General features: G+C 36.4%; 1 protein-coding gene across 1 annotated transcript; it reads right to left on the bottom strand.

Annotated features, from left to right (window-relative positions):
- Positions 1-470: 470 nt before the first annotated feature.
- LOC109209100 (dnaJ homolog subfamily B member 1-like) lies at positions 471-4,419 on the bottom strand. Its single transcript, XM_019372281.1, has 3 exons — positions 4,013-4,419; positions 2,834-3,258; positions 471-1,214 (listed from the first exon to the last, which is right to left on the bottom strand). The coding sequence occupies exons 1-3, from the start codon at positions 4,175-4,177 to the stop codon at positions 776-778; spliced, it is 1,029 nt and encodes a 342-aa protein (XP_019227826.1). The 5' UTR covers positions 4,178-4,419; the 3' UTR covers positions 471-775.
- Positions 4,420-17,286: the final 12,867 nt, after the last annotated feature.

A 17,286-nucleotide genomic window follows, 5' to 3' on the forward strand; every position in this document is an offset into this window, starting at 1 on the left:
CTATTTGAAAAATTCCCACCTTCATCCACAGTTACAGGAAACCCCAAGAATAGCCCCATTTAAATAACTAAACACTACTACTATAGAATTCTACAATGGATGTCCTTTGAGTTAACTGTTTCCATAAACCAGTACATACTCAAACTATAGACCTCAACTTCAGGAGGCACATTATAAGCACAATTAGGTCCTTGCAGACATGCTCTACTCTAACCACTACTAAATCATGGGTTGTTGAGTGTGTAGCCGTCGGCTACACATTCAACAAACGATTCTCCCAAAATACAGTTATTAGATGCTTCTCACAACCTCAAAAGAAGGAACTTTATTCTGTTCGATTCGGCAAGTGTGTGACATAAGATCCCCTCAAAACGTAGCCTACTATAGCATACAATAAATACCAACTAAATTTTCACAGAAGCTAAGAGAGAGAGAGAGAGAAGCAGGTAAGGCGCAAATTCTATGAGTCCTTTTACCACAACACCATATTTCTTTACTAGCTATTATTTCAGAACGGACAAGCAAGATGACACTAGTAAATCTGCCATGCAAATTTTTAATCTTATTCGACGAACAAAAATGGCGTTGCTATTGTTGAATGGTACCACTGAACAACACCCTTAAGATACAAAGCAAAATATTTCGCAAAAATCTACTTCGCTAAGGTGGCATCTTTCCTATAAGCCTAAAACCAACACCCCATTCCATAACTTTAAAATGGTTCTATGAAAATATGTACACATCACAACAAACCAGCACTAAGCTTGCATAAAGCTCAAGAACCCAATAGCTCCTTGATCCCAGCTTTCTGGGTCGTAGTCAGACGAACAGGGAACTTGATGTCAAATTTGATTCTCAGATTTCCTTTCTTTGTCGGGTCTTTTGGAAGCGGCATACCTTCGCCCGGGACAACATGTTCATAATTTGGTTGAATAACATTGTTGACGGGAATGGTTAGGTTCCTTCCATCTAGAGTAGTGAGTTGGACTATACAACCAGTCAATGCTTCAACCAGAGAGATCTTTTGTGTGACAATCAAGTCGTTGCCGTCGCGTGAGAAAATTCTATGAGGTTTCTCATCTATTATGAAGACAAGATCAGCTGGTATAACACCAGGCTGCTCGTTCCCTTTTTCTTGGAAGGTGATTTTTGTACCTTTTTTCCAACCAGGTTTAATATTGATTGTTAGAATCTCCTCCACCTGCATTCTCTTGCTGCACAGCAACAAAAGTACACAAAAGAAGTTCAGCAGGCAAATGGATACCCACTAAACACAATATAAATAATCTAACACGTCTGGCAAAAAAAATCTTAAAAAGGCCCGACGGAAAATAATTGAGAACTAGATCCTGATACTACAAATAGCTAGTGTACTCATGAAAATCCATGAACTTGATGACGCATTAAAAATCTCAAGAATTGGAGTTGCTAGACTTGCACTTTTTTCACAAGGAATTACAGAAGCTTCATATTGTACTACTGCTCCATAAGGAGTTTGAAGGTCCCTATTCCACCTATAATGCAAATTCACTACAGGTAGGCTTCATAGGTCAACAACAACAAAAACCCAACTTAATCCCATACGTGGGGTCTGGGGAGGGTAGTGTGTACGCAACCACCCTCGGCTTAAGGAACGGTAAAAAGTAGGCTTCATAGGTCATTTAGGAGAATTTGACAAAATTATGTAAAATTTTCACCTCTTTTTCTTTTTTGTTTTGTTTTTTGAATTATGCAGGATTTAACAAGCTAAATAGTTACAAGATGGTATAACAGACAGTTAATCAGCTTGACCATAAATAGGTAACCGATACAATACGCTATTAACTAGGATTTAGGAAATTTTAGCCCCTTGTGGTAACAAACTGCCAAATGACATAAAAAATTACAGTTTCACCATCCAATATCCTTGGTTATTTCTCAAACAACTTCAAGTTGAAGAAGTGGAAAGGTAAAAGGCACTGCACAACTATTTTATCACTAGTTTCTATCACACAACTATCGTTACCGCAGGCCAATGAAGTACTTGAAGAAAAAATCGCAAAGGGCAGAAGTTATTTTACATTGTAAGTTTAGATTTATAGAAAACCAGATTTAAAAGATTGAGGGATAGCAAGTGCTTCTCAGCAGAAGAGAAACAAAAGAGCTACCTCCGAATCACCTTCCTACGACTCTAGAGCAGAGATCAATATATAAGAAAGAAGGTTCTCTTATTAGGATGATGAGATCAAGAACTCTTCAAAGATAACAAGGTCACATTGCAACGCGATGTGGTTTATTTAGTTTCCAAACATGGATAGCCAGAAACTCCAGGTTACCAAGTCACATCAACCATAAGTTGGTGTATCCTAATGTAAATGGAACTACTAGCAATGATCACTAACCAGATCCCAAATTTAGATGAATAAAATCCAGGCATTTGACAGATATCCTCGTTCAGAGTATTTGCCTAGCAGAGGGCTTTCTATTATACAACAGGATAGTTCTTTATGTGAGCTGAACTAAGTGGGATGGAGGCTTCTGAGACGTTAGTATTGCAGCTAATTGAGTAATAACTATCGTTTTCACTATATTCCAGGTAATTGACATTAAAACCTAGAATGGATAAGATCCTACCGTTTTGCGAGATGATCGCAAAACCAATAGTACATAACAAGCAGACAATATAAGTTCAAAAGTTGATGGGCAAACACACAGCAAAACGATAATCAGACTGTATGAACACGGAACACCACTATTAACTACACATTTAATATCGCAAGTAGAAAGCTGAAGCTCAACAGCAAGATTGATAAACATAGACCAGCCAAACAGATTGTATGGAACCATTACTTACCCACTCGCATCAGCAACTTCTCTAGAAATTTTCATCTTCTTGGTGGTACCCTTGTAAAGATCCTCAAGATTACAAGGCAAGTTCTGCTGTATGGGAGCCTCTTTCCTTGGAGCTGATTGATACATTGATGCGCCACCACCGCCTCCTCCTTCACCAAAGGATGCAAACATATCATCGCCAAACATACCACCAAACCTTGGTCCCCTACCTCCAGCACCTCCAAATGGACTTGAAAAGCCGAAAAATTCAGCAAATATGTCATCAGCACTTCTAGTATTAAATCTGAATGACTGGGGGCCTTCCCCAGTAGAGAAGAAGGGGGAACCACCACCCGGCCCACCTGCTCCTGGCGGTGGCACCCCACCCTTCAACCCGTCTTCACCATACTGGTCATACACAGCTCTTTTCTGGGAGTCGCTAAGCACCTAGTAACATTAATGCAGAAGAACATAAGTCATCAATTTAACACTCAACCGAATAACATCTAACAACACCAATCAAAGAGAATCTCCAATGATTAATTATTCGGAACAAATTCGCTGTCCTAGATACTTACTGCAAAAGAAAAGCAGGCACACAGGCACCTATTGGAAAGGAATTCAATTGAATCTGCTTTGTTGAAAAATTATAATGTGTAAACAGGGTAAAAATAATTTCCTTTTTGAATATCTATAGAATGATGAAACCCGAAACATAAGAGAAACTTCAAGTGTAGTGGGAAAGGGGGTTCAACTGACGAAAAGGTTTAACAATTTGTTTCGGGCTACTTCCTATTTGGGGAAAACGGTTTACTTTCACTAGTGATTTTTCAAACTTCTCTTCTAGCACCTTACAACTAAACAATATTCAAATTAGCCGAGTTTTTGTTTACCTCCCTAAAAAAATTACAACTTTTTGCTAGATTATGAATACTAAAAGTTCTAGGAGTTTTAATTTAGCAAATATGAATCAAAGATTAAGAACCTACTAAACCATAAAGGAAAAAGATTGAAACTCAAACACCTATAAAAGATTCTAATTTGCAGTGCCTTTCTAAAAAAATTAAACTTTTAGCAATACTAGAACCTTTAATCTAGCAACAAACGAATCAAAGATTGAGAACCCATTAAACTATTAAAGTAAAAAAGGTTGAAACTTTTTAAGTCAAATGCAAAGATTTAAGGGAAAACATTAACATACATCATAGGCTTCAGAGATCTGTTTGAACTTAGCTTCAGCGGCTTTCTTGTTATTGGGGTTCTTATCAGGATGCCATTTCATAGCAAGTTTTCTATAAGCTTTCTTCAAATCGTCATCTGTGGCGTTCTTATCTACACCCAATACTTTGTAATAATCCACCCCCATCTCCTCTACTTTTCTTTTCTTCACTTTGACCTATTTGATTTTTTCCTTCAATAAATACTGAACAAAAACGGATCTTTAAATGGTCAATGAGGTGAGATTGTGGTTTTTTTTTAAGAAGAAACAGAAATTGTTAGAAAGAGAAAGGGAAAGAGAAGAAACTAGTCCGGAAAAGAGCTACAAGAACCGACGAGTGTAGAAACCTGTAGAAGGTTCCAGAAGCAGCTCATAATTAGAACTAGGGTTGGCCGACTTTAGCCACGTCATTGAAAGTAATTAATACTTAATGAGTTTCTTTATTTATTAGTATACGGAATTTCAGTAGGCACTTAATAATATGAGGTTTTTTCATGATCAATATAGAATTTAATACATGTTGACTTGATTAATTCAGATTACATCGTGTGTCTCGTCTTATCTTATATATTGAAGGAAGTCTCTTTAATATAAGAGTTTTCTAGTTTTTTAAGGTTCGAATTCGGATTTGATAATATTAGTTGAATATGTACTTGAATGTAAAAAGAATATTATTTGAAATTAAATTTAAGAGCTTGAAAAAAATTAAATTCTTAGCTGGATAACAAATTTCAATAAACAGGCATTACACTTTTAAGAGGAAAATATCAACATTGAAGTGTCAAAGACTAGTGAGCTCAATATTATGGCTTTTTGTTCTTACTTGGATACTTAGATTATGTGATCATCTTAACGTCTACCTTTGGCAAATCGCATCATAACGAGTAATTGATTGTTTTTCATTACAATATAAATTATCAATGCTACTTTGATCAAATCATCAAGGCGAAGGTGCATAGTTCTATAGTTATAATTGGTTATTATTAAAAATGTAATTAAACAACGTTTGAATCACATTTGAGCCGACTAATCAGATTGGAATGAAGTATATTATCTTTTTTAAGATATTATGTTTAGTTTACTATTAAACGACCAAACTTTTCTCTACCTTAGTCTTAAATATGAATCATTCACCCTGTAAGTAGCCGCTCATTCAACCACTTAAAAATAAATAACCACGAGATATATAATATTAATATATGTATCATAATGTGTATAGCCATGCATAATTTATGTATACCAGCTAAAAGAGGTAAATAATGAATTAAGCCAGGCTATTTGTATAAAGAGCCTTACTATCAATGTCAACTATTTATTGGAATCTCTTTCCGATGGTAATTGAGTATATGGAGTATGACTTTTTTTTTTTTTTTTTGTGGTAATAGGGAGTTAATATTACAAAGAGGAATTTTTAGAAACCACTATAGTTAAGTAGTTATTAACTTGCTATAGCTACAATCTCCATATTTACTAGTCGAAGCTACAATTTAGTTGCTACCGTCTTGTATTTGATGTATTCGCGCGACTGTATTTATAAATACAATGAGTTAATTCGCCTAAAAATATGTATTACATCTACATTTATAAATGTGACGTAACGCCTAAAAAATAGGGATTACAACTATTTAATAACGGAAAGCGCAATAAATCAGCGTGTATCAATTCTTGTACACACTTTATTTGATTTGGATGTATTTGTTCTAATATATTTTACATTGTATTCAATTTCACTATATTGAATTCAGTTGTATTAAAGTGGTACTCCGAAGGCGTGAAGGGCAAGAACGGAGTGGGTATTTTGGTGGATAGGGAGCTCAGAGAGTCAGTGATAGAGGTTAAGCGGGTGGATGACAGATTGATGGCGATTAAGTTAGCAGTTGGAGGGATCACTCTGAATGTCATTAGCAAGTTTGGACGAAGAGGTTAAAAGCCGCTTTCTGGGAGGCGTTGGATGAGGTGGTGTGGGGTACTCTGCTTACGGAGAAATTATTTATAGGAGGGGATTTCAATGGTCATATTGGGTCGTCTGCTGGTGACTATGGCGAGGTGCACGATGGCTTCGGCTTTGGGGATAGGAACGGAGGAGGGATTTCGCTAGAGCTTTTGAGTTGGTGATTGTGAACTCTATTTTTCCGAAGAGGGAGGAGCATTTGATTAGAGTATGGTGGCTAAGACTCAGATTGATTATCTCCTCCTCGGGAGGTGTGATAAAGGGTTGTGCGAGGATTGTAAGGTGATCCCGAGTGAGAACCTCGCGACATAACATAGGCTCCTGGTGATGGACGTCGGTATCTTGATAAAGAGGAAGAAGTGGTTTGTATGGGGTCAACCGAGGATCAAGTGGGGAGTTTTGACTAAGGACAGCATGAGTTGGAGGGGCAGTTAACAGCTATGGGAGCCTGGAAGAGTGGTGGGGATGCTAACGTTATGTGGGCGGCGGCGACGGATTGTATAAGGGAGGTGGCGAGAAAGGAGTTAGGGGTATCGAAGGGCTACTCTAGCGGGCACCGAGATGACTGGTGGTGGAATGATGTGGTCCGAGGTAAAGTGGAAGCAAAGAAAGTGGCAAACCTTAAGTTAGTGGAGAGCACCGACGAGGAGCAGAGGAGAGCGAACAGAGAAAGATATAAGGAAGTTAGGAGGGAGGCGAAATTAGCGGTCACGGAGGCTAAGCCTGCTGCGTTTGGTCGGCTGTATGAGGAACCGGGGGCCAAAGGTAGGGACAAGAAGTTATTTCGGCTAGCCAGAGCGAGAGAGAGGAAGGCTCGTGACCTGGATCAAGTTAGGTGCATCAAAGACGATGAAGGTCGTGTATTGATAGAAAAGGCCCAGATTAAGCAAAGATGGCAGTCGTACTTTCATAAGCTTCTAAATGAAGAGGGGGACAGAAACATCGTGTTAGGGGAATTGGGGCACTCCGAGAGTCTCCAAGACTTTAGGTACTGCAGGCGTGTTAAGGTTGTGGAGGTCGTGGGAGCGATGCGTAAGATGAGTCGGGGCAAAGCGACTTGACCGGATGAGATCCCAATAGAATTTTGGAGGTATGTGGGTAGAGTAGGCTTGAAGTGGCTGACTGGGCTGTTTAATGTTATTTTCAGGACAAAGAGGATGCTAGATGAGTGAAGGTGGAGTACGATGATATCCAGAATTGTAACAACTATAGGGATATCAAGTTACTGAGTCATACCATGAAAGTTTGGGTGAGGGTGGTGGAAGGGAGGGTAAGGAGGGCGGTGTCTATATCAGAGAACTAGTTCGGGTTCATGCCGGATCGTTCTACTACGGAAGCTATGCACCTTATCAAGAGGTCGGTGGAACAGTACAGAGAAAGGAAAAGGGATTTGCACATGATGTTTATTGACCTAGAGAAGGCGTATGACAAGGTCCCTAGGGACGTTCTTTGGAGATGCCTGGAGGTAAAAAGTGCGCCGATAGCTTATATTAAGGCGATAAAAGATATTATTGATGGAGCTAAGACTCGGGTTAGGACTGTGGGAGGTGACTCAGAGCCTTTTCCGGTGGTTATGAAGTTACACCAAGGATCTGCGCTCAGTTCGTTCTTATTTGCCGTGGCGATGAACGAACTGACACACCATATTCAAGGGGAGGTGCCATGGTGTATGCTGTTCGCAGATAATATAATTTTGATTGATGAGACGCGAGGCGGCATTAACGAGAGACTGGAGGTATGGAGGCAAGCCTAGAAGTCTAAAGGTTATCAAGTTGAGTAGGACCAAGGTGGAATATTTGGAGTGTAAGTTCAGTGACGTGTCGGGAGAAGCGGGCGTGGAGTGAGGCTTGACTCACAAGTCATCCCTAGGAGAGAGAGAGTTTCAAGTACCTAGGGTAAATTATCCAGGGAGATTGACGGGAAGTCACGCACCGTATTGGGGTGGGGTTGATGAAATAGAGGTTAGCGTCTGGAGTCCTGTGTGACATGAATGTGCCACCAAAACTTAAAGGTAAGTTCTATAGACCAGTGGTTAGACCGTCCATGTTGTATGGGCTGAGTGTTGGCCATTCAAGATTTCATATATCCAGAAGATGAAAGTGGCAGAAATAAGGATGTTAAGATGGATGTGCAGACACACTAGGATAGATAAGATTAGGAATGAGGATATTCGGGAGAGGGTGGGCGTGGCTCCCTTGGATGACAAGATGCGGGAAGCGAGATTTAGATGGTTCGGGCATGTGCGGAAGAGGAGAAGGTGTGAGCGGATGGCTCTAGCATGTACGAGAAGAGGTAGAGGGCGGCCTAAGAAGTATTCGGGCGAGGTGATCAGGCAGGACATGGCGTAGCTTCAAATTTTCGAGGACATGGCCCTTGATAGGAAGGTGGAGGTCGAGCATTAAGGGTGTAGGTTAGGCGGTAGCCGAGCGTTTCTCCTTGTTGTGCCGGCTAGCTTGATAGTGTTTTGTCTTGGACTGCTAGACTTTTCTATTTTATTGGATTTCTATTTATTTGATGTCTTTTACGATGCTGATACCATTTTTCTGGTTTCTATTGTTGTTACAAATCTATTGTATCTGAGCTGAGGGTCTCCCCGAAACAGTCTCTCTATCCCTCCGGGGTAGGGGTAAGGTCTGCGTACACTCTACCCTCCCCAAACCCCACTAAGTGAGACTCAACTGGGTTGTTGTTGTTGTTTGTTGAATTCAGTTGTATTCAAACAACAAAAAATCAAGAAAATTTGTATACCGTTGTATTTAATTCAGATGTATACACTGTATTTAATTAACCCATATTCATTCTTAACTATTTTATATTGTATTCGGCTGTATTCAAACAACAAAAAATTCAAGAAACACAGGGATCTACCACCAAAAATAACCTTCGGAATACATAAATACAGGTGAAAAATAATATTTTGTACAAAATACAATGTATTCGAGTGTATTTGTATAGAATACAATGTATTTGTATCATTGTATGTGACTCAATAGCAAAGAAGAATATTTGTATCATTGTATTTGTATCTGTACTCATTAGCCATGGATCAATATCGAAAAGTTTCGGATCTATTCCCTTTACTGAGCTACCAGAGCTAGATGTAAATTCATCTGTGGCGGAAAATTTCGGATCTATTTTCTCCGAAGTGCCGGAGGTGTGATGGAGATGGTACACTCCCGATGGTGGAAGCTAAGAGGGAGTAGGAGAACAGATCTGGCCATGGCTACAGATTGAGCTTTTGAAAATCTGAAGCAGAGTCGCCAGAAATCTGAACAGATCTGGCTGTGGCGGTGAGTCGCCGGAGAAGACGGCGGCCTTGTCAAAGAGAGAGTGAAAAGGGAGAGAGAATTGAGGGAGAAGAGAGAGGATTGATGGAAAAGTTGAGGGATAAGTTGTATATATTTGTACATTGCTATAAAATATACAAAGTGCTATAAATAATAATATATTTAAAGTATTTTAGTTTATAATAAATAGGGTGCATTGTTTAGCTATAGCATATAAAATTTCCTATTATAAATACTTAATATGCATTACAAAACATAAAGAGTGCCGACCAAATGACCCACTATCCAATGTCTCTAATACCACTTCCAAATATTAAACATTGGGGACTTACAGAAATGTCCCATATAAGTCCCAACTTACCAACCTCTAACTATTAATTATAAACTTATCAAAACTACAAGAACATATAAAAATTAAAAACTCAAATAAATAAGGTTCTTTCTCTCCAAGAATTATACACAAAGACCTCATTCCATATTTTTAAGCGTGATTAACAACATTAGATGCAAGACGAATATATATATATATATATATATATATATATATAAGATTCCAAAAATCTAAGCAAAAAAAAGGATCTTTTTCAATGGGCATGGTTGAGATTCATCGAAAACACATAGATGAGTCAATATATAAAATTTGAGAAAGATTGGAGGTGATTTGGACTGATTTGAAATCAAAATTCGCAGTTAAAATCGAGTTCAAAAAATTCTTCCGCGACACATATATCACGCATGTATCTCACACACAAATATACATTGATATACATGTGATACATATTTGATACAAATATGATACATATGTGATACACATTATTTTTTTCACGTTCATCTTCTACTTCGAATTTTCAATTTAAACCACCTCAAAACTCCACAAAATCATCCCAAAAGTTAGATTCAAGCTCCTTAAGATGCATCCAATTTATTCTAATAACACCCACTCAAAAGAAAATAAAAATTTGACTTTTTTTGGCTACAAATAGCTAATTGGCTAATATTAATAATATTTAACTAATATTTATATTATTTTATGAATTTGTAATTTTATAATAAGTTACTTATAAATGAACATAGCTGATATTGCCCTTGAAAATTTCCTATAAGCATTGTAGCTAGTAGCATTGTTAATTATGGTTTTCGCCAAATGTTTAGTAACTTTTTCAGCATTCACATATAATCTATTTGTAACTTTGTGACTACTTTTAATGGGTTGCATTTTTTATCCCTTCACTAACAAAAAGATCAAAATCAGACATTTTATCGATATTGTAAACCATCAGCAGATTAGGTTTTATCTCATTATTTCATTCAATAAATATTGTATTAAAATAATCAGAATATTTCTTTAATGGAGTCAAGTTATGTTCAACGATTAATTCTTATCTTAGGTTGGATCTTATAAAGCTTGTTTAGCCGATTATTCTCTTATAGTTATCTGTCTGGATTTTTGAGTTCAATGAATGACTTCTTAACTAATGACGAATCAACACATGATACTACATTTTGGAGTAACTATTTTTAATTCTTGTTCAAAATTCTTAGAACTTGAACTTGTAGCAATCATTAAATTTACGATTATTGCAGCACGAACGTCCGTCTTTTTATCCTTGCATTAAATTCTGTTGTGAGCATACATCAAACTACACCATATATCACAATTAAACTAAATTTCTCATCAATAACACCCTCTAGATACCAAAGTTTATTCCGTGAGGGCGTATAAACGTACAAAATCAAGAAATTAAATAATCTGATAATATAAATGTTTAAGTCAAAAAGGGAAATTACCAGCTATGTCCATTTATAAGTAGCTCATTACAAAAATTGGCCAATTGATAAAATATTACTAATATTAGCCAAATTAGCCAAGTAGCTATTTGAAGCAAAAAAATATCAAATTTTTGCTTTGTTTTGAGTGGGTGTTATTATAATAGATTGGGCACAACTTAAGGAGCTTGAATCTCAATTTTGGGATGATTTGGTGAAGTTTTGAGGTGGTTTGAATTGAAAATTCGACGTAAAAACTGAAAATAAAAAAAAAATGATATGTGTATCACATTGTGTATCATTTGTGTATCACATATGTATCATATTTGTATCAATTGTGTATCACATGTATATCCATGTATACCTGTGTGTGAGATACATGCGTGATACATGTTTGATACATGTGTCGCAGAAGACTTTTTTGAACTCGATTTAATTACGAATTTTGATACAAAACCAGTCCAAATCACCTTCAATCTTCCTCAAATTTTGTATATTGATTTATCTATATATTTTCAATGAATTTCAACTATACCCACTGAAAAAGTTCCTTTTTTGTTTAGTTTTTTGGTATATTGTATATATTTTTGTATTTCATCACCTTATTTGCTACCCCGTCCATGAAATTTCCTTTCCGTCTTGTATCTAATGTTGCTAATCACGCTTAAAAATATGGAAGGTGATTTTTGCATGTGATTCTTTGAAAGAAAGAACCTTATTATTTGGTGTTTCAATTTTTGTTGGCTAGTTTTGGTAAGTTTATGACTAATGGCTAGAGGTTGGTAAGTTGAGATTTATTTGGGACATTTTTGTAAGTTTCCCAAAAGAAAATATAACAAGACTAGAATTCAGCTCAGAAAGTAGTCTGTTGAGCGAGGCCTTGGCATTGCACCATTGCCTGGGCTGACAGCAGCCCAACTACAGAAATTTAGTTTTTGTCCATCATGTATTTGGGCTTTTCTTCAAAATTGGATTTTTTAATACAAATAGCCGATCAAGTCACTGTTTAGTTTTTATAACATCTATACATATTTACGCACTAATTATATATGATTATGTACATATTATATGGGTTAAACATAAATCGTACATCAGCTGAATATTTTAATTTAAGATATTAGATGAACGACTATTTAAGTTAATTCTTGAGCAAACTTCATTTATGGCCAGCCGTTAAAAATTAATATCAGCCACTAGCCACGAAATTGTAATATGCATTTTATAGCCTAAAACTAATTAAAAAGCTAGCCCAAGACCACTACCACTCTTCCCCATCTCTATGGCATCCTCCTCCACTCTCTCTGCCGCTGTCACCATCCGTTCATCTTCTCCCAACACCATAACCACCACCTCCTCAAAACCCTAACTTCCTGGTGAGCATTTGAAGACAATGTTGACGGCGGTATTTTGCCCTGGAGATGATGCAATGAAGAATTTTGTTCCGAATTTTAAGAAATTGACGGAAGAAAGACTTAGACTTGGCAAGAGATTTGGCTTCACTTATAAGATTTTGCCTCATAGGTTATCCGTGTCATTTTTAAGCAATGGCGAAGCTAATTTATGGTTTCAAATTTACCAGATTTACCCTAAGGGACAGAGGCTAATGTTACACACAAATGAAAACAGAGGCATAGTTCTTTCTACTCTTTTTTTTCTTGGTCTGAAGTGATTTCTACTTTACCAGACCGTAAAGTTTGGAATCCACATCACTATCACATTATGATCTCCATTTAGCTACTTTTTTACTTCTGTCATATGTCTCATGAAAGGTGAATAAAAAAAATGGTATATCTGAGTGTTCATACAGCTTATTTGCAAAATAAACTCCAGTTAGAATTCTGGGTAGCTTTGCTCTTGGACCTTCATGAATCTGTTAAAGAGGGTTTTGGGGGTGTGGAGACGAAGTTTGGGCTTCAAATGATACAAAATATACTGAAAATGATTTAATATGACCTATTGTTTGTCAAGTAAAAGATATAGTGAATACCTTTAGCTAACTGATTGTCAAGTAAACCTAGATATTAACAATAGGTCATATTAGATCACTATACAAAATATATACAAAAACAGACGGTCATTATACAAAAAATATATTAAATAGACTGTCACTATACAAAAATATACAAAATAGATTGTCACTATATAATTTATATACAATATATTGTCACTATACAAAATATATACAAAACAGACTGTCACTATACAATAAATATACACTAATGATACATTAGTGATACACTAAAATATAGAGGATACGCTTTATATACAAAATTTATACAATGTGATAGTATATATACAATTTTTATACATTATAATAATTTATATATAATTTTTATAATATATACTGAAAAATACAATATACACTTACATCAAAAGTTATACAATGTGTATCATCCAACTACCCCATTAAATCTAGACCCAACGTCGATACTCACAGTTAAAGTTCTTCACTCACAAAATACTATTATGACCGAAGAAGAATAAGTAGAAGAAGCTTGACTAGAAAACCCACAACTTTTGATGTCACTCTTGTATCATGCATCGTAATTGAGTAAATCTTTCTAAGAATTGAATTAAAAAATTTGTGATTTTTCTAGGTACTCAAACAAATTTTTCCAATGTGAAGTAAAAAATAAAGAGAAAAATATAGATTCTGAATGGGAGATAGAGAAGGGAAGGAAAATAAAAAAAAATAACCAAAGAAAGATAAAAGGAAGACGAAGACAGAGAAAGATAGATGTGAGAAAGAAAGAGGATAGGAATGAAAGTGGTAATGAGAAGAAAAATCTGTGCATTGGATAAAATGAAACAAAGATAAAAAGGTGTGCATTGGATAGAATGAAAGAAAGATAAAAAGGCTAGGACTAAATGTTGTCTTGGGAAGACAAATGCATTGGAACTAGATAATGGCTACTAGTTGCAAATAAATTGGACCGAAAGGCCATTTTGTGTAAGTGGGTAAAAATATGGGCTATTAAAATTTTGAGGGGCTATAGAGGGTAGTTTTCTCTTAATTCTTGTTCAAGATCGAGATATTTGGTCCATAGGCATCTCTGGATCAGCTAAGACAATCAGCTTGAGGCCGAATTTTCTTCCATTTGTAAAATCAAACAAGCAAAGGATTTTTTTGGGTTTTGTTGTCAAAACTTCTTGTCAAAGACAGAGAGAAATTACGAGGTCACTCATAAGGTAATAGAAAAAAAACATATCTGATCTTCTTCAAAAGGTCCTTATTCGGTCCAATAGGAAATCTAATATGGACTCAGAAGAAACATTACTTTCCTTTTTGGTTAGTCCATGTAACTCCCGCTTGGGGCCTTGATTGACCCAACATCTTAAATTTGTTTAATTGGATAGATAGAAAATATGGAAAAACTGTACAGTTTAGCCGCTCCTAAAAATAATAACCGATAAAATATGTTATGTTGTATATTAGTGTGTGTGTGTAATATATATTTGACTAGCAGATTTAATTATTTTTAACCGACCAATCAAATGAGCAACCTGCCCAAAATTAATTTCGTTTCAGCTATTCTATAGTGTTCTAGGCCTTAAAATCACCACGCCATGCATTCAAGGAACTAATAAGCTAAAATTATGCTATTAAAACAGATAAGATTCACAAAAGGTTCATTGAAAAATATTCATTATAGTTGAGTTTCAAATTTTACATGTGATAGTGACTACTTTTTAATTACTGAGCTGAAAATGGCTAGTCGGTGCAATTGCTACTATTACACTAGGTTCAAAATCTTAGCATACAATTCAAACCACAACGTCAGAGTTTGAATCATGTATTCTTTGTTAATGATGTGAAGATAAAGAGATAAAGGCAATGTACCCTAATTTGGTTTAGCTTCTTATATGGAAGCTGCTTTCAGTGATCGAGAGAGAACACATAGTTCTTTATTACTTCAACAGATCAGGATTCTATACTTAAACTGTAAGTAAAAACGATGATCGTAATCCCACTACAAAAAACCGGAATTATTGCGGCGGTTAGATAACGGCGGTTCATCAAAACCGCCGCAATATATATCATTATACGGTGGCGTTCCAGACGCCAATAGTGCATATGTTAAAATGTTTTTTTTTAAAAAAAATTAGAGGGTTCAAAACTGCCACTAATTAGACCAATTTTTAATAATTCTTTTTCCTCTACATATTTAGAACTCCTCCCCTAATATTTAATATTAAAAAACTTTATTTTAGTTTTGAATAGAGTCTAAACAAGGCAAAATAGAGTCTAAACATTAAGAACTCCTAAAGCCCTAAACAGACGGTCTTCTCTCTCTCTCTCTCTCTCTATATATATATATATATACACATTCTCTCTCTTTCTCTCTCAAAAATACTGATTCCCCCAAATCGTTTAAGGTCATATCCTTTAATGATTCTCCCAAATCCTTTAGCTTTTATGTAAGGAGATAAGATTTTAACTCGTTTAAGGTAATGTGTTCGAATTCGTCTATAAATAGCCCTTTTCTGATAAATACTTGCTTCAATACGTCTCCGGTTTCAAGTCGTTCATGTAATTCCTTTCAAAATGCCGTTGATTTCACTGATTTAAGGCGTGCATGTGTGTGTATTGGATGGATATCAGTTTAAATCACTGATTTTAGTCGTGAATTTCACTGATTTAGATTTCGATTTTGCTGATTTAGCCATTGATTTGATTGATATTAGGCGTGCATGTGTGTGTATTGGACGAAGATCAGTTTACATCACTGATTTTAGCTGTCGATTCACTACTTAAGCCATCAATTTCACCGTTTGGCGGTCAATTTTATTGATTCGGCCGTCGGTTTCACTGGTTTAGCTGTCGATTTATGCTAATAGTTTTATTTCTTTTTTCTTTTATTTTTGTGTCAAGTTTTGTTACTTTTCTGTTCAATTAAGTTTGTGTTTGTTTAAATTTTGATATTTTTAGTTTTTATTCTGCTAATATTAACCTAATATTGTTTATGGCCTTGATAGGTAGCCGAGGAATCTAAAACAGTTGGTAAAGCTATTGGGATCTACGTCGACAAAATTATTTGATAGCTATAGTTAACTTTATCCTTTCTTTTGAGTAGCTTTCTTTTTCTAAAGGTAAATGATTCTTTCTTAGTGTTGAGTTACCTACTAGCAGTTGATAACTAGGGATTATGATGCATTTTACACTCCTTCTTCCGTAAGTTTTGATTAGAAATGTGTACAAAATAGTCCTAAAGGCTCACAAGTCGTGCTTGATTGCAGGTTTGATCATCAAGGTGACAAGGTGTCAAAAACCAGCTTAAAAAGGAGTGAAACTTGCACAAGTACCAAGACAAGACCAAGCTCAGTCAAATAGGGCCAGTGCGGCCGCACACCATTTTGTGCGGTCCGCAAAGGAGAAGTTCAGAGAGTACCAATCTCAAACAGAAAAGCAACGCGGCTGCACTCAATTCTGTGCGGTCCGCATTGACTTCACTGCGTCCGCACTCGATTCTGTGCGGTTCACAGAGCTCAACTTTCGAGAGTATCAAATTGGAGGGGCCAATGCGGTCCGCGTTCCATTTTGTGCGGACAGCAACAGGAGCCATCGCGGCCGCGGTACATTTTGTGCGGTCCGCGGTGGCCAAGATCATAGAGCAAGAATTGTAGCTGAAAGCCTTAGTGCGGCCGCACTCGATTTTGTGCGGTCCGCACTGGCCCCGCAAGGGTATTTTTGTCCAAGATTTTAGGTCTAGTATAAATAGTTTCTTTTCCCATTTTAGGTCATAAGTTAGATTCTAGAACAGAGCTGCGCTCGTGAATAGGCTTTTCTTGCCATTTGGAGTAATTTTACAATAGTTTTACCATTGATTCTTCATGTTTTAATTAGTAATTTAATTTTATGGGTTTATCTTCATCTATTTCTTTGTTTTTCTCTATTATCATGAGTAGCTAGACCCATCAGCTAGGGTTGTGGCTCAACCCTAGTGTGGGTAATTGATGGGTCTTGTGTTTTAAGGTTTGAATGTCTATGGGTGTTTGATATTTGGACTAATTTATGGTTTTATTGTTGAATTAGTGGTTGCAAACACTAGTTTATGCTTTGTTGATTTTGGCTCTTCTTGAGAAAGAGAGCCTAAGTCTCTAGAATTAGTCCAACAAGGAATTGGGGCGTACTCAAGAGAATTGATAGCCCCAATTAAAGGGTTAAACCGAGAGATCGTAATACCCGACTTGAACCTCAATTGCTTGCACAAATGATCATACCCAATTGATCTTGAGAAAGTCAATTAGGG

Source organism: Nicotiana attenuata, unplaced genomic scaffold (genome assembly GCF_001879085.1).
Source record: "Nicotiana attenuata strain UT unplaced genomic scaffold, NIATTr2, whole genome shotgun sequence".
NCBI lineage: Eukaryota > Viridiplantae > Streptophyta > Magnoliopsida > Solanales > Solanaceae > Nicotiana > Nicotiana attenuata.